Raw genomic sequence first — 27,245 nt, 5'->3', positions numbered from 1 at the left:
AGACTCATTAAACGTAGGTCTCTGTAGCTCTGAGGTATTAAATTGGAGGTTTTCTACTAAGGAAGAAATTCTGTAGTGAATTCCTTGCCCTTCTGAAATCAGTAAATATTCTGTCCTTGGCTTTGGTGGGGACAGAAGGTCATTCTGGTTATCTGTCCTGCTAAGCAGTTTCAACTTCTGTTATGGAAGCAGTGGTAGAAGACTCTCTTTATCAGTATTCTACACAACTCCAGACATGTAAAACATGGAAATTAAAAGTTAAAGATAGCTGTATCCATAGTCCTGTTCCTGTTGTTTGGACTCCTTTACCCTCTGTGCCTGAGTGCTTTTAACCATTCTGCTGCTGGATGTTTACCTCTCCCTTCTACACAGGGGAATTTCCAGATGATTCATGTCTTATGAGATCCAACGTAGGATCAGCCCCTCAGGACTGGGCTGTGCAAATCAAACGGAGTTTCATCCTGTCACAATGTGAGTGTAAAAATTTTAAAAGGAATGCTAAATAGAGCTATGTGGTGCTTGAGATGACGTTCCTTCTAGGAATGGAACTTGCTAAGATAGGTATTTCAGCTCCAGTCCAACTAGAGCCCTCCATATGGTGTCCTGGGTGCTGGCAAAGGGTGAGGCCATGCTTGCTGAAGTTTGCTGGACTCATCTGGAGGGCTCTAGCTGGAGTGGAAACCACAAGGTCTTTTGCACCTTTGATATTTTTTTTCCCCTCGTTGGGATGTGTGTGTTGTTACTTGTGCAGTAGGAAAGCCAAAAATATATCGGGAGAAACTTTTAATATTCCTTAGAAATAACTGGAGGGAAAACTTTAAAGATATTGTTTGTTTTATTTGTTTAGATGAAATTGAACTTTTTGAGTGTACTGTATTTTTCCCTATGCTGTAACCAGGTCCTAAAAACAAGGGGGTTTTTAAATTCCTTATCTTTCTTTGTCCATTCTTCCTGAATTTCTCTTAAGCTGCCTGGAGTCTATGTGGTTGGGTTTTTATTTATTCTTTCTTAAATATGGTAATATTATCTGGACTATTGTCTGGCATGAATTTCTTGTAAAATAAATGCATAAATAAAAATGTCTTCTTTCTTGATAAGTCTAGTGCAGGAAAAAGGGGATGAATGATGAATCACTTCATGGTTCTGGCAGTACTGCTCCCCCTAAGGACTTGCTACACTACATACTCACAGCAAGGTAAGTGTCTGAACATTTGTTTTTTTATTTGGAAGCACTCTTCAACAACTGAAGCTTTGGACTTGCTCATTTGTAAGTCTCCTGTGATTAAGCAACATGTTACATGCTTAATCATATTATTCTCTTTGGTAAGGTGACAAAGGAACTTGTATAATTACCTTTTGTAACCCCGTCATGCAGAATTGCCTGTTGAATCAATAACTTGCAATGATGTGCAGCCAGAGTGTATTTATTTATTTGCTCCCCTTCTGTCTCACGTTTTTAGTCTGTACTCTGTCGTCTTCAAATAATTTATTTCCTCTTTGGCAACTTTTGTACTTTTCAAGCTCTTCCCTTCACTTTCTGTTTCTTGTTTGTCTCATCTACGAAAACTGTATCACTTCTGATTGTGCCACAAGATTCCAGACCAGTTTTTTATTTCTGACACTTCACATATGTATCCAATACAAAGAAAAAAAGCTAATATGCGTATTCAGAGGGAACAAACTTGAAAATAAGGAAAACTTTACAGAAGGCTGTGTATTTTAAGGTAAAAGTACAGCTTGCACACTTGCTGCTGGCAATAGCATTAGGCATGACTCCATTGAAACACAAAACAGGATGAATATTTTAAATTGAATTTTCTGTGACCACCATTAAAAAGGAAGAACTTACTGGACTATAGACTGCATTATAGAAGTTGTATTGCCTTAATTAAATGGGTGACGGAGGGAGAGGGGTTGTTTTTTGTATAAATGTACTTTTTATCATACTGGAGAGGGTAATGTATCTGTTTCAGAGATTTTTTGCCTCTCTTCAACCTTGAAATTCATGTTGTTCACACTCCATTCACCCAACCTGCCAGTTCTGAGACTCTATTACCAATGCCCCTGAAGTGTCAAAACTTTGTAATGTAGGCAAGTCCAAATGGTAACTGCATTACAGTAACTTGGTCACTTGTTTTCACATGCAGTTGTTCAGGAATAAAGTTAGTATCTGTTGTTAATCATAAAGCTATTCATATAGTCTTGAGTTAGCTTTCAAGTTAAAACAAGCCTTAAGATGTCTTGATAGGAGGCTAAGATTATAACTGTGGTCGCTAGAAGTATTTCTACATGTGTAATTTATACTCCAAAAGTCTTTACATCACATATTGTAACTCAGTGGTCTTCAAGCTATTGGATATATCCTTAGCTATATTGTTTCTTCTGTTTCTTGGTACTAGGTAAAGGCCCTGATTGGTGATCTAGACTCCCTTAGTCCAGGCACTGAAGAAAACAAAATTGTGTGAGGTCTGAAGAGATATGTCATCTAACTAAAAGGAGATGGTGAAGGGACACTTGTACAGATGGAGAAGAAACTAATGCGACCTTTGGGTTTTTTTGTAAAGTTAAGTAAATGTAGGAGGTGAAAATATTCTCCATGGTGAGAAAAGGGATGAGATTTTAGCTTGAACAAAAGGAGACAGATGTAGAGAGGAGAAGCAAGCTCATCATCAATGTAGTAGGCATAGTAGTGACACCTGCAATTAGAATTGGCTAGAGAAGGAACAGCAAAGAGGTTAGGGACATTCAGAATATACACATGGGGTTCTTTAAATATTGCACACTGGAATAGGAAGAGGTTTCTGCCAGTTAGCTGTTTTTTCTTTCAGGCATATTTGTTTCCTTTCCTTGGGAGTCTTACTTTGTGCCTGTGAGTTTCACTGAGAGAAGAGCTGGGTGCCTTCCTTTAAGTCTGTTTATTTTTGCTGAGCCCATCTGTCTCCCCCACATTGCTTCAGCACTGCAGAAGGAAAACACAAGAAGGGCAAGGGAAACAGAGCTTTAGATCAGCCACCTGTTAGCATATGTGAAATGAGATCCCCGTGGTACATGGTACTTGAGGTAAAAGGATGAGGAACATAGAGGTAAGGTTCACCAGAAAATGAGAAGCTAGTATTACATACTGGAGAGGAACAATATTACAGTCAATTCCTTAGCATAAGTGGGATTTTAACAGCCTTTATTTTGTTTTGATGGTGAAAGTCTGTAGAATGTGGGGAGATTAATTATGTCTTGTCTTACCTTCCTAAAATAATATGATTTCTTTTCTATGGCCTGGTCAATATCAGCTTCTAACCCTGTCATTGTTAACAAGCAGAAGCATCTTGGAAAGCAACTGTGGCAACAGAAAAAGTCTAGTTACTTGGCCATTTCAGTTCCCTGGCTTCATTAACAACCAGATCAACTTTAGGGTTGGATATTTTGGTTTTTGTTGGTTTATTTTTCAGGAAGGAGAGAAGATATAGATCAGTGAGTGCCATATTTCATCTCTTTCAAGAGTTAGGGTTTTTTGGGAGGGATGACAGAGCAGACATCTAAAAAGACAGATCACTCATAGGCTGATCTATGTTTCAGCAGACTAGTCTTCTTAAGGGGTCTTTCCTTTCCTAACACCAGAAGGGACTTCAGTCTGACTTATAAACTTCAGCTTATTCTGGGAATTAACTCCAGACCCACAAAAGAATGGAGCTGCCATTGTAACTTGGTGTCTAATTTTAGTAGCAGAGTCCACAGCCCTGACTAAGTACTTAAGTTCTGCACAGAGCAATGAGGAATGTGTCTAATACTAGACTATCATCTGAACTAGCTAGTGGAGGGAAACTCTTAACCTAACCTGTTCAAATACTTGATTTGCATTAACTAATTTACTCTTAATTAGGTCACAGAGCAAAATTGAGCCTAGATTTTCTGCCCTAATGATGAGAAGGCTTGCTGGAGGTTGGGATTTCTTGGGATTCAGTCCCTCTTAACACAGTATGTTGTTCCTCTTCATAAAGCTATAAAGGAGTGGATCAATATTCCCATAAAACAGATGGTAAATTGAAGGCATAAAGAAATTAAATAGCATACCCAACATCATGGTGGGGGGCTGTTGAGTAGATTCAGGAACCTCATTGTAGCCTGCTGATGCCTTAAGAGGAAAGATTGCGTTTGCTTTTGGTATCAACAGCATGGGTCTTGATAACTTCCCTCCCCCACTTCAGAGCTGTCTGATGTGGAACCTGTCTTACCTCTAACCAGTGTTGTTTCACATCTGCTTTGCAACTTGGCCATATTTTAAGAACTAAAGCATATATAAACATTAATATTTTTGTGTCCTTTTTGTGCTCTTAGAATCCATTGTGTTTCCAGTAACATACCTTAACATTTCCAAGGATTTGGCTCTTCAGCAGCTGCTGGTCGAATGGGATGTTGGCAAGTCAGCCCATGACGCTGAGCTGGCAATGTCTTTTGAAATACAAGTCCGTCGAACAGATGTAACTACTACTATGTGGACAGTAAGTGTATTTTAAAAGAAGTTATATTAGTTACTTACAGTACAAAGGAAGCTGAGGGAAAATCAGATTTTCAGATGCATATGCAGACAGCTTTGCTGTATAGGTTTATGATTTACAACAGTATTTACAAAACTGTACTAGAAATACCTCCGTATTTCACTAGGTGCCAGACTTGGTCTAATGTTATGTCCAATTTTTGTACAAGATAAATAGTGGCTCGTATAAAGAAGTCATTTCCACCTGTGCAGAATGTGGATATGTCTTGCATACGTTTATTGAGGGATTGTGGTGGGCAGACTTCAGAGATCTATTTTAAAGACCTCTGTTTCCCTTTCAAGGTGCAGATCCCCTAAGCATCCTCCCACAAAAATCCCTTCCATTGCTCCTAAAGGCAGTCTTTTTTGTAGCATGATTACTACCCTTCACTGGAGACTAACTGAGCATGAGTCATGTTGCTGCAACTCCTCTGACTTTATGAACTAAACAACAGTCTCAGTGTGCTTGGCCCTTTAGCGATTACCTTATACCCACCTCTTCCAGTTAAGGAAGAAGTAGTGATGTCTCTTTTGCAAAGTCCCTATTCTACTAGTTTTGCTTAACACCTGAACCAGCCAAATTTTCTCAAGAAAATTTGGAGGTCGCCTAAATCATAGGTTTAGGCTTGCTCCTTATGTTTTCCCTAGTTCGTGACTTCAGCGTGAGAACTTTCATCTCCAAAGAAAATTTCATCTCCTTTGGATCTAACAAAATCTTTTGGGAAATAAATGCATGTTTTAGGGATATTATAAACTATTATGAGTCATTTGCTGATTGAACTGTGGAAGAATATGAAATGCACATGTTATAACTTAGAAAAACTGGAAAACTGCTGTAGCTCATTTAAAGCTGCTGTTTGTGAGAAAGCACATAAAGCAGAGAAGGGCTTATTTTTCTGAAACCAGAAGTCAGTAAAGTAAGATGGGCACGGTTAAGAATCACAGCTTTCTCTGACCAGCCGTATTGGCAGTATTTTGTTTCTGAGTGTGAAGAAGCACATCTTCACTGCAGATGAGCTCTGTGCAGTTCAGAAGATTTTGACCACTTTGATACTTGAGGCAGGATTTTAACAACCCATGAGTAGGTCTAACCCTAAAGTCAGAAACTAGAGCCATATAGCTACAAAAAATTAAGTGGTTTTTTGGAGTATCCTTCCAACAAATTCTTATTAACTTGCTGATTTAAAGAGTTTTTTGAATCCAAGGATGTAGTCTATTTTGTTACTCATAATAAAACCCAGGGAAATAAACAGGGTATTTTTTATGTCACTACCATACAGGAATGTATTTGCTTCTGTGTTTTTCTGAAGAGTGTTTACCAATAAAGAAACTCACTGAGTCTGCTCATGCCAAAGCATAGACAGTCTCTGTAACTTCCAAAGCAGTGACTACATTCCTCAGCGGTATAACTGAAAAATTAAATTGTAAACTGATTGCAGAGTTTTTATCAGAGTGATGCTCTTATGAAAGTGCAGGTGTTGCTGATGGAAAGCAGTAATAGAGAGCAGTTCTTTAGTTGTCAGTGTGACAGTGTCTCTGGTACAGCTCATACGAGCAGCATGGATCTATATGGTACGGTTGCTTTAAGAAGTCCTGAAATATATATTCTGTTCTAACATGTATTTATAATTATAGGTAATTAATATAATTTTTTGAGCCATTTTTTCCTGTTTTTTATGGGCTCTCATTCCAGGGGAGATTCACACTTAGGGTACCTTTTCAGGTCTGTCTGCGTGACTAGATGGTGCCCTGGTTAGTTTGAGTTGCTGTGCCGCGTATTGGGCAGCACCCCATTTAGGCAGCTTGTTTAGTGCCCAGATAGGCCTTAGTAGGTACGTGCTGAGGGAAATTTGCAGGAAATATTCTCTTAGAGAGAAGCAGAACATTTTATATTTTTCTCTGTTTATCTGTATTTATATAATTCAATATAAATGGTTGCCAAATTACAGAAATTTAGCTCTCATTATTTTCGAACTCCATGTTATATTTTAGGCTGTCCTTCTGTTCCCTTCATGGAGTTCTAACAGTTTTGGATGTATTTTTTCATGTTTCTTGCACATGAGTATTACAGTAGTCAAGCATTTTGGGGAAATCAGCAGATATTTTCCTACTCTGCCTCTCACTGATGGTAGTACTGTCCTCAGATGCTGTGCCTCAGCACTACAATGAGATACCATCTGCAGAAACCCTTACTGTCAGTGCAGGTTCCTGTGGTTCCTGCTGTAATTCAGAGCCAGGAATATGTAACCCAGAGCATTAGGTAAGGTGCATGTACAGGCAGCAGTATCTGTGCCTGCTATTATTCATGTAATAGCAGGCACAAATACCAATGAAAACCTCTGAGAGCAAATCCATTTCATAAGAAGCAGGGCCTGACTCACAACTATGTTGTCAGAATTGGGTAGTCTTGCCAGCACATCATTTACTCCACCACCACTAGTACAGATATGTAAGCAGTTACTGAACTTACTAGTTACTTAGTGTGAGATGATGTGTAGCAAGCAGGATTTCAGAAATTAATTTTTCAAAAGCATTTTCCTCCTTTAAACTTTCTCTCTGTCTCTCACCACTTTTGATTGTACTTCCAAAGTGTCTGTGCATTGTTGTTTTTTCAATACTTTACCTTACTGGCCTTTGTTTCTAGGAGTTTCATAACGTCACACTTGATAAATCAGGAAAGCCTCTTCATTGGATTTGGGATTCAGACTTACCTTTGGAGTGCATGTCACACTCAGTGAGAATCAGAAGCAAAGCAGAAGCATCAAAAATCTGGAGTCAGTGGAGTCTATGGAATACTGTTCTGGGTAAGTAAAACAGGACTTTACAATATTTGTTTTATTTTTTCTGGTAAGCTAGAATGTAATTCACCAGTGACTTTAATGGTAAAACCTAATTCAGGAGGGATGGCATCAAATCAATAATGTATTTTGAACTCTTTAATCTCTAAGCACTAACCAACTCATTTTTGTTTGCTGGCAATAATAGCAATACTTCAGCCATTGTTTTAATTTGTCTTCCTATGCTAGTAGACCAAAAGTTTTAGAGCTTTGCTTGCTCACAGATTAAAACAATGCAGTATATAGAGTGGTATGGGATCTTGGATAGTAGTGTAGACTATCAGCAGGTCAGACACAGCCCTGGCCCAGACTAGGGGAGAGGAGAAGAAATACATAGCTATGGCTACACCATCTGATGTACATGTTGCTTTTGTCTGCAGATCATAGCTTTGATTAGTATTAAAGAAGCAGAGAGAGAGGAGCAAGTCAGCTCCTTATGTCACTGTGTTGGGTTTGTGTGTGTGTGGAGAGCTGTATTTGGTAGTGGGGGAAGGGACCACCTTGTAATAAGCTTCAAAAGCTTCCCTGACTCCAAGGCATACTGCCCTTCCCCAAAGCCCAGACTGGGCCAATTAGTACTAGAGAAACACATCTGCGAATCCATATTTGTGAGGGGAAGGACTGTCCTGAAAAGAAGAAGGTGGAGAGAACCTGGAGGAGAGGCCATTGACAGGAACAAAAGATGACCAATGGCCTAAACAAAGAGAGAGCTTCATTGCCAGGAGGAAGGAGGAGGAGGGGGAGGACAGAGAACCTCAGACACCCAGTTCAACCACATGGAGTAGGAGAAGGCAAAGGAGGTCCCTGCAGCCCACGGAGGTCCAATGACAGAGCAGATACCCACGTGTAGGCCATGGAGGACTCCAGGCTGGAGCAGAAAATACAAGCCCAAGGGAAAGTGTGACTGAATTGAGACCCTGAGAGACGCTCAATGCCAGAGCAGGGCTGGACCCCCAGAGCCAGGGGGTGTGAAGGTGCGCTGGACCGGAGGCCTGTCTGCAGCCCGTGGATGTCCTGGAGCTGAGCCCAAAGAGGTCCATGACTCCATGGGAGGCTGCTCTGGAACATCTTGTTCCTGGACTTTCATGCTGGGAAGAACAGCAATGGTGAACTGACTGAAACCCCCATTCCATGCCCCCTGTGCCTTTTAGAGGGAAAGGTAGAGACATCAGGAGCAAAGTGATTTGAGCCCGGGAAGAAGGGAGGGGTGGGGGAAGGTGTTGTAAGATGTGGTTGTTATGTCTCACTGTGCTACTTGGATGAATGGCAACAAATTAAATTGATTTTTTTTCCAAAGTTGCATCTGTTTTGCTCGAGTCCACAACTGGTGAGTGAACTGTCCCAGTCCCCATTCTAATCCGTGCCCCCTTTGTTGTGATTCCCTTCCTATTTCACTGGGTGAGGGGCGTGAGTGCAGGACCGCGTGGTCCCACTGTGGTTAAACCACCACAGTCACTTGGAATGAACTTCTGTGAATGATGAGAGTAAACAGGGAGTGAACCAATAATGTAATTAATTATATCATGAAAGTCTTTTTTTTCAGATTACAGTGTTACACTAGAACAGTTTAGTTTCAAGAGAATCTGGTTTAAACAAAATATGTAACTGCTTTAGAAAAAATGACTACAGTGACTTTGTAAAGAAACAATGTTCTTCTTTGGAGCAGCAAGGGCTTTTAGTTATGAGCATCGCAGGTCTGTATACTTGGATTGTGACACATAATCATGGAATCATATAATGGTTTGGGTTGGAAGGGATCTTTAAAGGTCATCTAGTTCAAGCCCCCTGCGATGAGCAGGGACATGTTCAACTAGATCAGGTTGCTCAGAGCCTCATCCAGCCTGACCTTAAATGTTTCCAGGGATGGGGTTTCTACCACCACTCTGGACAACCTGTTCCAGTGTTTCATCACCCTCATTGTAATTTTTTTTTTCCTTATATCTAATCTGAATCTCTCCTCTTTTAGTTTAAAACCATTGCCCTTTGTCCTACTGCTGCAGGCCCTGCTAGAAAGTCTGATCCCATCTTTCTTGAAGACCTCCATTAAGTACTGAAAGGCTACAATAAGGTATCCATGGAGACTTCTTTTCTTCAGGCTGAACTCTCTCGGACTGTCCTCATTTGAGAGGTGTTCCATCCCTCTGGTAATTTTGTGACCCAACTCTGGACCTGTGCCAACACGTCCATGTTTTTCCTGTACTTAGGACTCCAGAGCTGGACACAGTAGACCAGGTGGGGTCTCATGAGAGCAGAGCAGAGGGACAGAATCCCCTCCCTTGAACCTGATGCCCACACTTCTCTTGATGCAGCCCAGGATATAGTTGGCTTTTGGGGCTGCAAGCACACATTGCTAGCTCATGTCCAGTTTTTCATTCACCAGAACCCCCAAGTCCTTCTCCACAGGGCTGCTCTCAATCCCTTCATGCCCCAGCCTGTATTGATGCTGGAGGTTTTCCCAGCCCAGGTGAAGGACCTTGATCTTGGCCTTGTTGAACCTCATGAGGTTTACACAGACCCACTTCTCAAGCTTGTCCACATCCCTCTGGATGGCATTAACCACACCAGTCGGCTTCCTATCACCTGCAAGTTTGCTGAGGGTGCACTTGGTCCCACTGTGTATGTCACTGATGAAGATATTAAACAGTACTGCTCCCAATATGAACCCCTGAGGAACACCACTCATCACTGATCTCCACCTGGAGATGAGTTGTTGACCAGTACCTTCTGATGCGACCATCCAGCCAATTCCTTATCCACTAAACAGTCCACTCATCAAAGCCATATCTCTTTAGTTTAGAGAGGAAGATGTTGTGGGGTACTGTGGCCTTACAGAATTCCAGATAGATGACATCTATAGCTCTTCCCTTCCCTTGTCCACTGATGTAGTCACTCCATCTTTGAAGTTTACTAGGTTGGTCTGGCAAGACTTGCCCTTCATGAAGCTGTGTTAGCTGTCTCAAATCACCTCCCTGTCCTCCATGTGCCTTAGCAGAACTTCTAGGAGGATCTGTTCCATGATCTTCCCAGGCACAGAGGTGAGGCTGACAGCGTGGTAATTCTCAGTGTCCTTCATTCTACCCTCAGTAAGAATGGATGCAGTGTTTCCCTTTTTCCAGTCTCCAGGGACTTCATCGGACTCCTGTGACTTTTCAAATATCATGGAGAGTGGCTTGGCAACTGCATCAGCCAATTCCCTCAGGACTCTGGGATGCATCTCATCAGGTCCCATAGACTTCTGTATGTTCAGGTTCTTCTGGGGGTCTTGAACCTGATCTCTTACAGTGAGGGAGACTTTCCTTCCCCAGTCCCTGCCCTGCAGTCCATCCACTGAAGACACGTGGGAAAAGAGATTGCCTGTGAAGACTGAGACAAAAATGCTGTTGAGTACCTCAGCCTTCTCCTTGTCTGTTGCTACCAGTTTGCCAGTCTTGCTCATCGAGGGGGGTACCCTTTTTTTGACCTTCCTGTTCTGGCTGACAGGCCTGTAGAAGTCCTTCTATTTACTCTGTGCGTCCCTTGCCAAGTTCAGCTCCAGCTGTGCCTTGGCCTTCCTGTTCCTATCCCTACACAACTGGGCAGTGTCCCTACACTCTTCCCAGGATAACTGTCCCTGCTTCCACTGCCTGTGCATGGGCATGAACTGCCCCTCTCCTTCACCTTACATAATGGGAATTAGGATGCAAGACTCTCCTTTGCTTCTCACTAACCTCAATATTGGAGATTTTATTTTTTCAATTTAAATTGTATAGGGATCAAAAATACTATTTTTTTGTCACAAACTGATACAGTATTACAGACTTGATTCAGAGCTCTCTGAAAGATAGTGACTCTAGACTTTTGGGTCAGATTCTTAAGAGTAGGTTTTACGTCCAACCTGTGCAAAAGCCTGTGAGTCACTTAAATCCCACTGATTTTTTTCATCCAGCAAGGAGTCCAGTATTGAAAGCAATGGAGTCTCATTGCAAGTTGAGTATCCCCTTACTGATCTGATTCATTCAATGTTGACTCCTCTTAGCTGAGCTGTCCATGAGCTTCAGAACATGATGTTTGTGTAGTCCCCTGCTCATAATCTTCAAGACCAGGCATTTTGGCTGTGAGCATCAGCCTGTTCATAGGTGCAGGAGATAGTGTTCATCTGTAAAGGCAGTTCTTGAACACACACTTTTTGTTTCCCCTAACTGAAAGGCAGTGAGATGGATTTAGTGTCTTAAGTAGTTTGTTGGACTACATTATATGTTTCTGAGTTTACGAGACGTATAGGTATGATTACATGTGAAGTTGATCTCTGTATGGAGAAGAATACTAAATAAAATCCATGAATGGATAATATAACACTAGCAGATCCTTGTGTAAATGCTCAGTTATGTGTTCTGGTTGAAGGCTGCTGCCATGAGCAGGTTCTGAAATGATTTATTATGTTTTAATTTGCAGGCCTGGACACCTCAAATAACAGTGGACCACGAATCTTTCCAAATGAAAAAGTTGTAGAGGAAGGCTCTGACATCACTCTTTGTTGCATTGGAAGGAAAGGTCACATCATTAAGGAATTCTTTCTAGTCCCAGCTGTTCATGTTTTCAATCACACAAACAGTCAAGTCAGGCTTCTAACTGTGAAAAATGTGGCACATCAAAAAGTGCCTCACATGACAGTCTACTGTGAAGAGTCTTGTGATGAAGGCCAGTGCTATGATCAGGCAGTTTTATTTGTGGGTAGTAAGTGAATGCTTTATTACAGTTCTATTTTCCTGTTGTTACTAAGTCAGGAAAGGCTGTGGGGAATGGGGTGAGAAACAAAAAAAGCTTACTATAAGTTCTCATTTTCCTGTCATGTGTCACGTCCAGCTGAACTCAGACTTCAGATCTATACTCTTGCATATAGAAAGCATTAAATGTGTTCAGATTCATCTTATTAATTGATCCTAGGACATGTGACTGATTTTTAAATATTCCTACCAATTCAGGAGTTCAGCATCATTGTCTGTGTGCATGTTATAAAAACTCAGCACAGTCCGCCTTTTGAAGGCTAGTAGCAGTTTTTACAGATAGCAAACAATATAGATTAAATTAATGAATGCATGAATAAAACAAAAATTAATAACAGACAGAAGTGTTTGGATTGCAATTAATTGATGGTATTATCCTGATTTTCTATGCGGGTGGTAAGTTAATAAGTATAATTGAAATAATAACGTCTGTAGTAACCTGTACTTTGTACATATCCGTTATTTCTAGCTTGTTAATATAGTAAAAATGATGCTGACTTTTGCCTTGACTGTAATCCTGTTGGTGTTTTTTTGGTTATTCCCTCTGACAAGAGCCACCTGATACACCTACTGATTTTTTCTGCGAAACTCAAGACATGAGAATAGTGACGTGTACTTGGAGCCAAGGAGGAGATACCTATCTTTATGGAAGTAATTCACCAAAATACATCTTGTCTGAAGGGTAAGTCTCCTCATATTTATATTTGGAGGTGTTCCATCCCACTGATGATTTTGTGACCCAACTCTGGACCTGTGCCAACAGGTCCATGTTTTTCCTGTACTTTGTACTCCAGAGCTGGACACAGTACACCAGGTGGGGTCTCACGAGAGCAGGGCTCTGGCCTGTGCTGTACAAAACAATCACATTCTTTCCTTTAAAATCTGTGGAAATGTTTTTTTTTATCCTTGTTGCAATTAGCTGCCTGCCTCTTTCCAGCTCACTGATCAGTTTATTTAACAAAGTTGGAGCAGTGCAGAACTGCTCTAAGTTAGACCACCTATAACAAAATTGGACATCCACTGGACAAAGTTCTGCTTGATAAAGCTTGTTATTACCATTCTTTTGGGTTAATTTGTTTGGATATGTTTCAATAGGCATGTAGACGCCCTGCAATCAGGATACAGATAATTTAAAAGTATAATGTAATTATTGGTTAACACACACAACTGATAACCAGGATTGAATCAGCTGGTAGGCTGCATATTAGTGTGTTCCGTTGGCAGTAATGCTGACTTGGACGATTCCCAGCTTACCCTCAGTTAGCCTGATTAGCCTCCCTAGTTCTTTTCCTTTAGCATTTTATAACTTTACATGCTGGTATTTTCTTTCTTGAGTCCTTGAGCTGTGGACAATCTTGTCCCAGAAATCCTGCTTCTGTCTATAATTTCTATTATTTGGTTTTGCTGATGGTTTGGGGGTTTTTTTGTTTGGTTGTTTTGGGGTTTTTTTTTGTAAAATCTGTCTGCAGACTTTCTCACTGCTCTTTCTTAGCAGTCTGAGTCAAGGTTACACAGCTTAGGTGTATTGGATCTGGCCCTTGGCTCCTTGCTAAATGGAGAGCAGAGGGACTTTGCAGCAGGGCTTGCAGAGAAATGGGAACTCATAAAACAGGAGAGACGCCTCATCATCACAACTAACTTTCATCAAAAGATCTCAGCAGAAGGCAGTCATCAATGCATATGCCTTCATGGTCTCTGCATCATTCACTTCCATTGTGGTTTAAAATGGTGATTTAAAAATGTGAAGTTAGAAGATGCACTTGAAATTACTGCTTCGTTTAAAAGCATAATGGTAGACATGTGAATGGTTAGTTGTTGGGAAATAAGTCTCTAGTTTAGAATTTCCATGAGGAAATCACTGAAAGCATTTTAGCTGTATCTTAAAAGGATGAAGTAAACTTAGACTTTGAAGAAAACTTTGTTATAATTGTACGAGTACATCTATTTGTCCTACTTCAGGCTAGGGGAAAGAACTGAGTGGCTTCTTATTGTCCCCCTCAACCTTATTTTTTATTATGCTGTATTCTAGTTGAGCATCAAAAATTTCAACATCTGTGCTGATTCTACATTATGGAAAATGTCTTTCTCTCTTCCCTTTCCCTTCTTTGATAGGTTTTCCCAAAAAACAGTTCCGTGCACAGTAAGTTGTTCTGAGCAGTGTTCGTGTTCTTGGGATATAGGCCAGCAGAGGATCTGTAATATCACAGTGACCGTGGAAAACCCACTGGGAAAGAAAACTGCCACGGATATTTTTGATGTAACTCACAGAAGTAAGGTCTTTTCTATGTCTTTGTTGAGGCTTTTCGTTGCAGCCCTTGTCCTCCTTCTGATCTTGAATGCCCCAGTTTAAAGTATGGAAGCCCTTGATTTTTGTCTTCACAGTTTTTATTAGTTATCTGTCCCTGTGCTATAGTTTATATTTATATATTATAGTATAATATGGGACAGTATAACATCTACTGTAAGGCAAGAAGAATAGTTCATCATCAGTGAAATAAAACGAGTTTTCCTGTGAGCAGTAACTGGTGGCTGTGGTTCCTTCTTCCCTATTAGTTGTGTCCTTTATGACAGCAGGTCCCGTGAGGTCCTGCCTATTTCTGCCTCAAAACACCTGGGTATTTCCTGTGTTTCCAGCAGTATTTCCAGTTCTCCTTGTGTCTTCTAGCCCCACCACATCCACCTCAGTATTCCCAGGGTCCTGAAGTCCCCTTACTTGTTTGAAGAAGCAAGAGTTAACCTGTGCTTCCCTTAGTTCCAAAGCTGACAGGCTGATGGACAGGGAGGCTGCTGGTTAACTGCTGCATTCTGGCTGTGTTTCCTTCCTCAGAGGCACCAATGAGAGTTTTGCTAGACGTGTTTTCTCATATGACTTGTAAGAACACATGTTAAATGCCTGCCTCTGTTAAATTTGTCTGAGAGAAGCATGAGAGTTCTAAAAATTGATTGTTTGTCTGGAGGTGGAAGAAATAGAGCAGGAAGAAAGTGGAGCAGTAAACTAACAGGTTGTAGTGAGACAGCACAATATTGTAAACTAAGTTTTTATGGGAAGTCAGGCTAAAATAGGTTACATTCAGTATGCTAAGTAATTAAAGTTTTACTACTATTTTCTTTTTACAGTTCTAGTGATTGTTACAAGTTAAATAAATTATATATAATATTTATGATGAATTAATCTTTTAAACAGTGATTGCTGTGATGTCCTTTATGTTTTCTCTGATCCTGGACATATTTACGGGAGAATTTTCCTTACTTAAAGAATGTCAGCAAATAAAGGAAAACTGAAGTGCACTGTTTACAATTCTGCATGTGGTAGCTAGGACTTTCTGTATCAAACACAAGCTGCTTTTAGTCTGGAAGTCCTCAAATTGCAATTCGTGGTCCATGAAGTTCTAGGATAATGGCCAAAGCTGTAAACATACCACTCACGTGTACTGACCTATCTTAGTCCTTACAATTGGACTGATAATATGAGAGAGTTTGAGATCTGCTCCTCTCAGTGAATACTGCTTACGTAGCAGTAAAGGATCTTGGAAATCTTTTGGAAGAAGTAGCATTGGCACTGTTTACCAGAGGGTAACTACTGTCAGGAATCAATGTAAGAGTTGTGAATAAAATTTCTATTGAAGTAGCTGGATTCTGGAGTGTAGAAATGTGGCAAACATGACTCACCATGCTAGTTCAGGAGCCTCTGCCAGGCCCTGGATTAGAGAATTTTACTGCATTTTCAATAAGTCTCTGACTCTTTCTTTTGTTCGTGATGTTCTAAAATAGTTTCAAGTCAAGACAAGAGGTTTTTTTAATCTTTTATAATGTTTACTTCCATTTACATTCTGAAATTAATTTTTACTAATTTATATCTGCTTCTCCTAGACTGGCAGAAAAATCAGTATTTCTTATTTGCTTCTATTACTCAGCTAAAATACCTTAAAAGACTTTTGAGTATATTTCATGTTTTACAAGAGCTAACTCAGATTTTCTGTTGGCAGTTTATCCTGCTGCACCTTTCGAGCTGTGGGAAGAATGCACAGATACAGAAATCACATTATACTGGAAACATCGAAACAAAGGAATTGAACTCTTTTGTCAGACCGAACTGGTCCATCCTGACGGGAAAGGAGAACTGGTATGAAGCCTGAATTTCATACACAAAAACTTATTGAGTATCTTTCTGACTTGAGATTAAAAAATAATTCCCTAGCAATATGAATACACTCTAAATTTTGTGAGCGTGTTTCTGTGTCTATTTGGGGGATTTGCTTGCTCCCAAACTACACTGCTGGTGTGGTCCATGTGGGCATCTATTGCTGGCACTAATTCATACTCCCAACACTTCCTTCTGGCTGAAGTGTTCAGTGTGAATGGTCTGCATATGTGGCTCTGTCCTCTGATGGATGGGTTCTGAGACTTGTTGAAATAAATTAAAATACTTATGGGCCTTATAATTGCTGTTATCTATTGCTAATCTTGATTTGACATGTTTTTATGACTCATATCATCTTACACACATGATGGATAGGTATGTTGAAGGCGTTTTTTATATTGGTCCAGGAGCTTTCTCTGTACTGTTGGCTGTACCTGATCGTAGTGTGTCTGGTTTCTAGTGAGGTAACCCCCAAAGAGTTTTTCTTCCCATCCTTTTCCATCTCCTTGAAGATTATTTGACTAGACTCCTTGTCTTGTTCCACCTCTTCAACAAACAGTGAGACTGACTGACTCATTGCATACATACTGCAGTTTCTCTGTAGCCCTTTTCTTACAAGGGCAGCTTGCCTCTAGTGTATTAAAAGGCATTATGAAGGTCAGGAGCAAGCTGTGCTCTGTCTTAAATACTGCTCAAGAGCTGTTAGATCAAATGGCTGCTGCAGTTGACCATCGCAGGAGACAGTTTTGAGGGGAGACTGAAAAGCATGCTCAATTTTTGACTCTTACCAGAACTCAGCCTCTTAGGAGGGAGTCGGGGAAAAGGCTGGTAAAAAAAATGGAGAGAAAAGGTAGCAGTAAATGCTGTGCATAAAGCTGAAACAGCATCTGACTTACATGAACTGCATAAGAGATCCTGACTGAGTGAGGGTAAGATCCCAATAAATTCCATCCTTGATGTAAAGAGTAGTCATTTGCCAGGTTGTGAGTCCTGCTCAGCTACACAGACAGTTTGCAGACCTCTTTTGGGTCTTCCAGTCTTTGGGTCTTGTGCTTTTTTTTTTTTTTTTTTGACTATTGGTCCATGATTATCTTTTCCAAATCAAACTTAACTGTCTATCTTTTTTTTTTTTTATTTTCTGAACTGAGCTCTGACTGTTCTGTTTTTCTATCTTGCAGCATAATAGTTCAGACATGCACCTGCATTACGCCAGCATCACCCTGGGTGGACTGCAGCCGTACACTGAATACACAGCTCGAGTACACTGTGGGGCAGCTAAGCATTTCTGGAGGTGGAGTGAATGGAGCGAAGCTCGAACCATCAGAACAAAAGAAGCAAGTATGTCCAGCCTATTGAGAAGGGAAGTTTGAAGGATGTTCTTCGCTTGCCACCTCTGTATCACAGAATCACAGAATGTCAGGGATTGGAAGGGACCTCAAAAGATCATCTGGTCCAATCCCCCTGCCGGAGCAGGAACCTAAATGAGATCACACGGGAAGGCGTCCAGGCGGGTTTTGAATGTCTCCAGAGAAGGAGACTCCACAACCTCCCTGGGCAGCCTGTTCCAGTGCTTTGGCACCCTCACTGTAAAGAAGTTCCTTCTGAAATTTAAGCGGAATCTCCTGTGTTCCAGCTCACACCCATTGCCCCTTGTCCTATCATTGGGCATCACTGAGAAGAGCCTGGCTCCATCCTCCTGACATTCGCCCTTAACATATTTATGAACATTAATGAGGTCACCCCTCAGTCTCCTCCAAGCTAAAGAGACCCAGCTCCCTCAGCCTTTCCTCATAAGGGAGATGCTCCACTCCCTTCATCATCTTGGTGGCTCTTTGCTACTTTTGCTATTTATTTATTTTTGCTATTTGCTGCTTTTCTTCTGCGGTGTAGCTAAAGCAGAGGCCCGTTGCATGTATAAAAATAGAAGCACAACAAGGAAACTTTAAGAAGGGGGCTTCTTAAACAACTTTTATCCTACCTGGCAGCCTCTGCCATTTCATCCAGTGCAGGCAGTGGGAAATCCAGGTGACTGGAAGGATAGACAGACTCAGTTACAGTGTCTTGTGAGAGCTGGAGGAACTGTGCAGAGGTGGGAACAAGCACCTGGGTACTGCAAGCAAAGAAAGATTTTTTCCTAGGGAAATGAGCCACACATTAATTCAGAAAAATGAGTGAAAGGAGGAAAAAGCTAAAGGATATTTTTGGCAAGAACTGGGAGTGATGAGGAAAGAGAGCTTTTAGGGGTGGAATTTCTTCAAATGGGAGGAAGAAATTAAACAGTTTATCCTTTCTGCACTTAGAGCATCTTTGTTTTGCTGTATTTATTGCAGCTCCATCAGGGAAACTGGACATCTGGAGAGAAATTACACCAGTTATGGGGGGACGGAATGTGACCTTGTTCTGGAAGGTGAGACATGGGAACAGAAACAGAAACAAAACCCTTCAAAAAGAAGTTGGAAAATTATCCCATGAACTTCAGCAAGTTTGTGTGCACTTAACAGCAATTCAGTATGAAAATGTCATTTAAGAATCTAAGACAAATACTATGTATAACATATTTCAGAACATATGTAGCTGTATGATGGTGTCCTGGCATTTCAGACATAACACTTCTGTTTTTCTAAGCATTATACCATTTCAACCAGTATGTATATGCATGTATTGGAAACAAATGTTTATATTCTTACAGAAATAATGCATCCAATTAATTATTTAAAGTTCTAATTGCTCCTCTGAATTTTTTTTTTAATTTACAAAGTAATTGGTTTCTACCCACATACATTTTTCCTCAGCAAGCACCAAGTTTTCGAGCAAATGGAAGAAGTATTTCCTATGAAGTAACCTGGGAAAAAGTAGAAGGCGGCTCTAAGCCTGAAAGCATATCATTTTCATCAATCTACAATAGCACAAAGATTTCCATTGATAACCATGCCTACAGAATCAGTATCGTGGCAAAGAACAATGTTAATTATTCACTTCCTTCAGTATTGATCATCCCTAGAACTACAGGTAACAGTAGGCGTATTTTCAGTTAAACTTAGATGCCCATTATCAGATTTTTTTAAAAAACCCCTATTTTAAATGAAGAAAAACTAATCATCATGGGTTAATCTGGCCTGTTAATTCACATCAGTATCTGGAAATTATTACTGTGTTTTTGCATATAGGGTGCTCACTGTTTGTATATTAAGCTTAAGTGCATTGATCTACCCCTTACAACAGAAAGTCTGTTTTCCACAGAGACTCTCTGCAGAGCAGAACATATTTAGCCTTGAAGTAGGGCCTCAGAACTGCAGCAGGTACTGTGAAGGTGCAGCCAGTGCCTCACAGGGAACTCTCTGTGTGTGATTAACCTCTTGTGACTTTCCGTTGTCAACTCCAGGTTTCTACAGTTGAGTTCTTTTTATGAATATACAGTAAAAACTACAGGATGTTTTTTGAGCTGTCAGCTTTCAGCATACAGAGACATCAGCTTTCAGTGTGTGAAAGAGCCTGTATGTCTGATACTGACAAAATACAACTATTTTATTATTGTTGTAACAGCTTAGCACAGAAACTATATTGATCTTCATTTATGAATATGAGGTCTCATGCAGGAAAGTAATAGAGGCTGTTTTGTTAATTCCTAGGCACTGAAGAAGAGCTCAGCAGTTCAGAGATTAAAGAAGAACAGGTTAATGGTTCATATGATGGCATTTTTATTTCCTGGGAGCCCAGCCATACATATGACAATTACATTATCGATTGGTGTAACTTTCCAAAGTTGCAGCCTTGTGATTTTCAGTGGAAGAGATTTGGGCCCAACACTTCCAGTGCTCTGATCAACTCAGGTGAAAGCCGAACACTTTTTCTTTCTAATGTCTGTGCAGGAATCTTTTATGCTGTTCACATTAATTGAATTTAGGAAACAAATCCTGTGGAATATTGAACTCTGTGCAGTGCAGGTGTAGTTCTTCAAAGGCATGTGGCATCATGTTTTGCCTAGCAAATGAATTAGACAGCACAAATGTGCCAGCACAATTAAGCCTTGGAAGCTGGCATAGTATTTTAGAAGAGTCAGCATAGTGCTTTAGAAAAAAACCTCTTCTGAGTAGCTTGTAGTAACATCTTGAAGGAGGATAGTGAGGTTAATGAAGGAGTTAAAATCTTTTAGCAGGAGACATGCAAAATGGAGCTCCACCTTATATGTAACGTGGGTCCAGAAGTTTAGACTCGGGCAATTTAACTGAGTCAAACTGGGTAGTGAGAGGTTTAGTGCTGTCAGTGTGCCACAAATAACGTGTCTCAGCACCAGTCCTTGCTTAGGACCAGTTGTGTATTTTTTATCCCAGTGGTGGCCATTAGACCTAAATCTGTGTGAAAGTTGCTCTGATATACTTGCACAGCTGCAAAAGAATATAGACTTCCTGGAGCCTCTCAAGCTGAGAGTTCACTTTGGAATGAAACATGTTTGAACAAAATTTGACTGAATGCATTTCAATATGCAATAAAGGAACTGCACTTCAATTCATACAAACACATGGGAGCCTGCTTCCTAACTGAAGGAGAGTGGTTCTTCAGTTCTTCAGTGGGTTGCACTTGGTTAATCCAAATGGGAGTGAATGCTGTTGAGGATAATGTGGAATGCATGGGTATGTGTCTGCATTAAACGTGGTCTAAAACGTGACCTTTGCCTGTGCCAGAAACAGAAATGAAGTTATCTTGCTCTTTGAAGCATTCAGAGTTTATTGTGCACTCATCTTGAATACTCTAGGGCAACAAAAATATATTAATCCTCCCCCAGTTCTCTCTTTCAGACAATGCGCTCAATTCACATTATGCACACTAAGGATTTGTTTACCCTGTGTCTCCTTCAGTTGCTTTAATAGCACACAAAGAAGATTTCTAATACAGTCTAGACCTCTGTAGAAAGCAGTTAAAAAAAGTAAAACCAAAAGGCAAACCATAACCTATTTTTGTAATCAGTTCCACTATTTTCTAGCTGCTTTTGTTCCGGGGGTGAGATACAGCTTCCGCGTCTATGGATCTGTTGCTAATAGAGCCTGCTTACTGGAGAAGAAGACTGGTTATCTCAGGGAGATACGTAAGTTGGCAACACATTTAGGGTTTATGTAATTGCTAAATTCATCTATCACAAACAGAATTCCACAGCTTTCCTCCTGCAACCAGCTAAAAAAGTATTGCTATGTTGTTTCTGTATCATCACTGAAGCATTTAGAAGTTGTACAACAATGTACGCGGCCCTGTACTGAGGATATTTGACTAGTGCAGTGACCGGGTAGAGTCCACGTTAATTAGAATAGCTAAACAAAGCTGTGATTAGCAGTCAGTGTTTTGTGTATAATGTGGACTGCATTAAAGCTTTATGAAGTTTACAGTTTCTGTGGGGCGCTTTGGCTTTGTTCAGCTTTTAAATACAACTAGGATCAAAACAGAAACACCACATGGGAATTTAGACATTTTTCAAGTGAGAAGATAAACATTCTTGAAGAATAATGGCAAGTTTAACTTGAATTGCCTTTCTTCCAGCTCCTCTACTTGACCCTGTTGTGGAAAAAGTTGAACTGACTTTCAATGCAGTAACACTGTCTTGGGATTCTTATCCCACAAATGAGTCACAGTCTGGTTTTGTAAGAGGCTACCATGTTTATGTGTCACCTATACAAGAGGACTGCAGTTTGAAAGGATCCAAAAAACATGTTCTTCCAGGTAACTGAGCTCTTGGATTTAGTAAGTTGTGTTGTTGATACAGGTGAAAGACTTTGTGGCTGTTGTGGATATTGCAGCCTCTTAGAAAGTTCACATGAGGCAGGCAAATTGGATCATTAGGCAATATATAGATTTCAAGACCTGCTGCTTTTGATTCCTCTCTAATGCTCGAGGTGCTACTGGGTGGAAGTGGGTCGTTGCTTTATACAGATATATAGTGCCTGTCTTGTTGTCCGTAGCTCCTTTTAATTCCACTGTAAGCTCCGGAAAGGATTCTTGCAGTATTGTAGGAGGAGTCAAGTTTCTGCCTCTTGTGATCTGACTTCTGGATGAATTTCAAAAACATCTGTTTGTGGTCTACTTGGATGAGAGTCATAGGAAGCATCTTAGTTTTACTAGAATTTGGGGTGTTTTAGAAACAGATGGGATACAACTTATTTCCTTCAGAATTGGAGCACTGTGTAAATTCCCCATTTAAATTCTTTTACAGTGAAAGTATTTGTGGCTATGCTCTACAGTGGAGTTCCTTCAGCAGAACCGAGCTGTGGGGTGGCAAAAAGCCATGTTTAAACTTTTATATCTGATCTTCCTGCTCCATACGCAAAACTACTCCAGATGACTTTGCTCCGTTATAATTTTCAGATGTTTCCAGCATGTTCAAGGATTTTTTTTTTCCTTGCCTCTTCTTCCAGTTAGGTCATGCCCTATATCAGATCCTTCTGCTGATTAGGCTAGTACCAGGCTAAAAAGCTTAGTCTGAACTGAAGAAGGATTGTGTAGGAGTTTCTGCCAGAACTAAACTAACCATAATTCTGCGAGTAATCCCAGCTAGACTTCAAAATGTTTAAATTAAAGGTTTCCTGCTTCCAGTTTGTTGGAGCTAGCAGACAAGGGGTGTGACTGAGAAGAGGAGGAATAAGCTAACCCTTTTCTCCCTCAGGTCTGAGTTGCACAATAGAGAGGCAAAAGAGGTTTCTTCAGGCAGAGCTTTCTTGCTTTCGATTAGTTTCAAAGAATGTGACCTAAGCTTAAGGGCTACAGGATTCTGGAGAAAAAGGAAATGGCAAAACCCGACTCATTCTGTTAAATAGCTCTTGTAAAAGGAAATTAAAATAAACAGTTGCAGCTTTTGACAGCAACTTATTAAGTGGTCTGCCAGAGGATGGGCAATGCAGTGGACAGAGCAGTTGGAAGGGATGTGAGTTCAGCCCAGTGGCAGTGAGTCAGGATGCATCATCCTTCTCAGAAGAAAGTGTGCAAATTACAAAGAAGGTGGGTTGCAAATGTTCTGTTATTTCAGTGGTGTAGCAGTCTCAGTTAAGCTGATTTGTAGCAGCTTGGGGACACTTTATTGCAACCTTTCAGTACTGAAAGGAGGCTTACAAGAAAGGTGGAGAGAGGCTTTTTAGCAGGACCTGTAGTGATAGAACAAGGGGTAATGGTTTTAAACTAAAAGAGGGTAGATTTAGACTAGATATAAGGAATAATTTTTTTAGGATGAGGGTGGTGAGACACTGGAACAAGTTGCCCAGAGAAGTTGTGGACGACCCATCCCTGGAAGTGTTCAAGGCCAGGTTTGACAGAGCTTTGAGCAACCTGGTCTAGTGGAAGGTGTCCTTGCTCATTGCAGGGTGTTTGGCCTAGATGACCTTGAAAGGTCCCTTCCAAACCAAACTATTCTATGATTTCTATGATTCTGTTATTCTCTCTTATCTGTTTCATTTTAGATGATTCAGTGCTATGTAAATACACAATTGAAAACCCAGAAGAAAAGAGATACACTGTGAAACACCTATTGTCAAACACAAAATACAAACTAGTGGTTAAAGCATATACAGGTGGAGGAGAGACTCCCATTGTTAACTTTATATACATAGATACACCGTTTAACTGTAAGTATTGGCTGTGGAAAATTTGTGTTCTAGAAGAAAGGTGGGATGATTTAAAAGGTTAGAATAATCTTCTTTTCTCAAGGGAAAGTATTTAATTCAATGTAACATGCACTTGAGAAAGGATCCAACTGAGAAACAAAGTGTGTACACCAACACTGCATTTTGATGCTGTTAAGTACCTATGTTTTTTTATTTTAGAATGAAAATAGTTTTACATTCTTTTTAAGTCTTGTATCTTTCTTGGAAATAGCTTAATATATGCACGCTTGCATGACTAGCGAGTCTTGTTTGCTAGAATGTGTTGAAGAATTGCATTTGGATTTAGCTAGTTTTCTAATATGGGAAAAACTACACACATGTGCAAACAGGTAATTTCTGTATGGACTCTTGAACTTCTAATGTTGATTCTTATTCTCATCAGTCTTTAAATCCATTGCCAAGTTAACTCCTTCATAAGTCAGTAAGAAAGGGTTGCTGGCTTGAGCACTGTAGTTTGCTAACTGGGCAGATTTGATCATCAAAGCAGAACAGGAAATCACTTGCCTGTAGTTCTGTTCCCTTGAAAATACCACTCAGCAGTCATGGTTGTGAAACCTAATAATCCGAATCAGAGATGCCTGGTTTTGGAAAATTTGTTTGGGGTGGAGGTAAAGGGGGAAGGGTAGGAAAGGGTGAAGCATTGGCTTATGCAAGGAGACTTCATGTTGTAGGCTAACTAGCAGAACAGTGTCTAAACCCTCATGGTACCCACTGAAGAAGCAGTTCTACCTCTTACACCTGTGTTCCAGCTCCCATGCTCCAGACTTCTCTTGTGCAGGCATGGATGTTTGTAGTGTCACGCAGGGAACAAAAACGGGGGCTTAATTAACCCAGAAAGGATAAAAGGAGAATGTAACGTGTCCATTCCCTGCTGTGGTGTGTGGAGGGACATGCAAACTCACTGGCACAGGGCAACAGGGAGAGCGAGCACTAACTAGTGCTGCCCCTCATCCTGCTTATTATAGCCTCAACTGCTTGTGAAGAACGTAGCTGGAGGCCATGTCTTCCAACTAGAAGGATTATTGTCAGCATAAATCCTAGGACAGCATGAACAGTTGCGTAGCATCTGCATTGCTATAATCCATCCATACTGGAGGTATAGATGTTCTGTCAATGTCTCACGGTAAAATTCAGTTTTCTTTGGGGATCTGAGAGAAAACCTAAAACAACTAGTTAAGTGAGGCTATCGTTACCTTAACTTTTGTAAATTTACCTTTATAGTTAAGATGCCAACATGAGGGCAAATTAAAAGCTATCTAGTAATAATTCAATTTTGGTGAAGGAAAACAACGTCCAAAGACTTACCAGCTGTATCCCAGAACTTCCAGCCAAACTATCTTAAAACCATGGCACATGCAGTTCTACTTCTGAGTTAGTGTATCCCACATGGGCTTGATGTTATTTTTGTCCCACAAATTTTGTTGATACTGACTTTAACAGGTGTGAAGTTGAAAACAAATTTTTAAAGTATTTTTCTTTCACAGCAAACATGCTGTACCTTCTAGTCCTGCTAGTGATAGTTCCGTCACTAGCAGCAGCTATATGCCACTGGAAGATGAAGTGGTAAGTTACAATGCACTTCTCTGTTGTAGACAGAGAATGTAATGAGCATAATTCATAAACCACAGCTGCAGCTTGTTGCTTCCAGCCTGTTGTAAGGCTTCATTAATTTTTTGCCTTGGCTGTCCCAACTGTGTTTTAAGTATTTGTCTTGTGGCATTTCTCAAACACTCATCATCTGCTGCTGTTTCTGTATACATCTATGTGTGGCTTTTGCTGATAGAATATGCTTTGATGAGAGAACAAAAACCTCATTTGTTTTGCTCTTTTATTTCCAGGGTGAAAGAGTGCTGCTGTCCTGTAATACCCAGTCCTAACAAGAGCAAAGTACTGTCATTCAAAGAGTTTAAGGTAAGATCACTGAAAATCTCATTTTTTTCCATTCTTTACTTTTCTTGTCTACATTTAAAAATGAGTGATACTCATTCTACAGAAATGAACGTAATTTAATATCATAATTTGGTGGAAAACTCTTCTTTTGATATTCATGTGACTCTGCAGTGATTGGTTTATATTCTGCAGTCTGTTACTGTGAAAAGTGAAAGCATAATCGGAGAATAAAGAAAATCTTTTGATGCAGGAGGTGATTCTTCCCGTATTACTGCCTGAACACAACAGACTAGACACTACTGCATTTTGTGGCAGCCTGTGAACTTTATCCACCCACTCCTCCAGCCCCTCAGACCTCTCGGCCGTAGGTCACAGCAGTGACATGCTTGCTGGCCCCTGGGAGGATGCCCCGGGTTCTGCCAGGTCTGGCTGGGAGGCAAGGGTTAACAAAGGCCTTCAGCCTCTTCTGTAGGCCCTTTGAACTGGGAGCTGATGCATCCACGTGTGTGCAAGGGAGGGGTTGCAAAGCCAGCGTCGTGCCTTTACTCTGGCCCATCTCAGGCTGCTGCTGTTTTTGCTGCTGGTGTTCCCTGAACGCTGGCACCAGAGGGAGGAGTCTGGACCACCAACCAGCCTGTGCTGCTGCTGCTGCCTTACGGTTGCCAGCGGTGCAGACTGAAAATGACACTCATAAAAAACCTGGCAGTCTTAAAAGCAGAGGGACATGGTTCCTTCTTAAAATGTAGTCATTTAACTTACTTAAAAAAGAAATCTCTAAATAAATACTCTGATAAATTCCACATAAAATACAGCTGCCATATTACAGTCTGTATATGTTTTTCTGCAAATTCTGGTCATTTATTTGAGAAATCCAAACTAAAAAAAACTTTTTAAGTTAGACAATATTAGAAGTGTTTGACGTTCCCTTTCCTTTACTCTAGGCTTCTTTCAATGAGTAATTAATTTTTTTGTTTTATGATTCTCTTGCAGATTGGTTCTGAGAAAGTACTGAAAATCAGTGACTGCATTCCTGACATGCTAGCAATGGACAGTAAGGCCGAAGCCCAGAAATTACATCCATGGAGCCAGTTGTCTTCAGTACCAACAGAAGAGAAGACTGATGATCACAGTTCTGCCTGGATTTACCCTAATGAAAATGAAGAGAGAGACTTTACAGCTGCACCTACATCTCAGACTTACACTTGGTTTGAAAATTTTGCTTATTCTTCTCATCTTGCAGTTGAATCTAACCCCTATCAAATACCAGAGACACTAGAAGCAAGCAAACAGCAAGAGCTATCAGTAGTTCTGTACCAGCCACACTACTACTTTGATATTTCTAATGAAGATACTGCCTCAAAACTCAGAGAAACAGCTGGCAGAAAGACCAGCTTGAGACCTATTTCACAAACAGCTGTGCACTGCCTAGGCAAGAGGCTTTGA

At 40.5% G+C, this 27,245-nt stretch overlaps 1 protein-coding gene across 1 annotated transcript; it reads left to right on the top strand.

The window, feature by feature from the left end:
• Positions 1 to 1,122: 1,122 nt before the first annotated feature.
• On the top strand, positions 1,123 to 27,245 carry OSMR (oncostatin M receptor). Its single transcript, XM_010167523.1, has 17 exons — positions 1,123 to 1,195; positions 4,333 to 4,496; positions 7,176 to 7,335; positions 11,800 to 12,081; positions 12,684 to 12,813; positions 14,244 to 14,401; positions 16,118 to 16,254; positions 17,451 to 17,610; positions 18,603 to 18,679; positions 19,065 to 19,281; positions 19,902 to 20,102; positions 21,254 to 21,355; positions 21,802 to 21,981; positions 23,709 to 23,873; positions 25,397 to 25,475; positions 25,751 to 25,823; positions 26,793 to 27,245. The coding sequence occupies exons 1-17, from the start codon at positions 1,123 to 1,125 to the stop codon at positions 27,243 to 27,245; spliced, it is 2,811 nt and encodes a 936-aa protein (XP_010165825.1).

The sequence above is a fragment of the Antrostomus carolinensis genome, unplaced genomic scaffold, assembly GCF_000700745.2.
Source record: "Antrostomus carolinensis isolate BGI_N321 unplaced genomic scaffold, ASM70074v2 scaffold5965, whole genome shotgun sequence".
Taxonomy (NCBI): domain Eukaryota; kingdom Metazoa; phylum Chordata; class Aves; order Caprimulgiformes; family Caprimulgidae; genus Antrostomus; species Antrostomus carolinensis.
The sequence above is the reverse complement of the archived record's forward strand: the minus strand, read 5'-3'. Positions and strand labels throughout refer to the sequence as shown.

What these genes read in the sequence shown, in the direction of transcription:
- OSMR (XM_010167523.1), top strand. Translation starts at nt 1,123, where the DNA reads ATGATGAATCACTTCATGGTTCTGGCAGTACTGCTCCCCCTAAGGACT. An exon ending in TAACTACTACTATGTGGACA is followed by an intron (nt 4,497 to 7,175) that starts GTAAGTGTATTT and finishes CTTTGTTTCTAG; the next exon opens with GAGTTTCATAACGTCACACT. An exon ending in TGCCACTGGAAGATGAAGTG is followed by an intron (nt 25,476 to 25,750) that starts GTAAGTTACAAT and finishes TTTTATTTCCAG; the next exon opens with GGTGAAAGAGTGCTGCTGTC.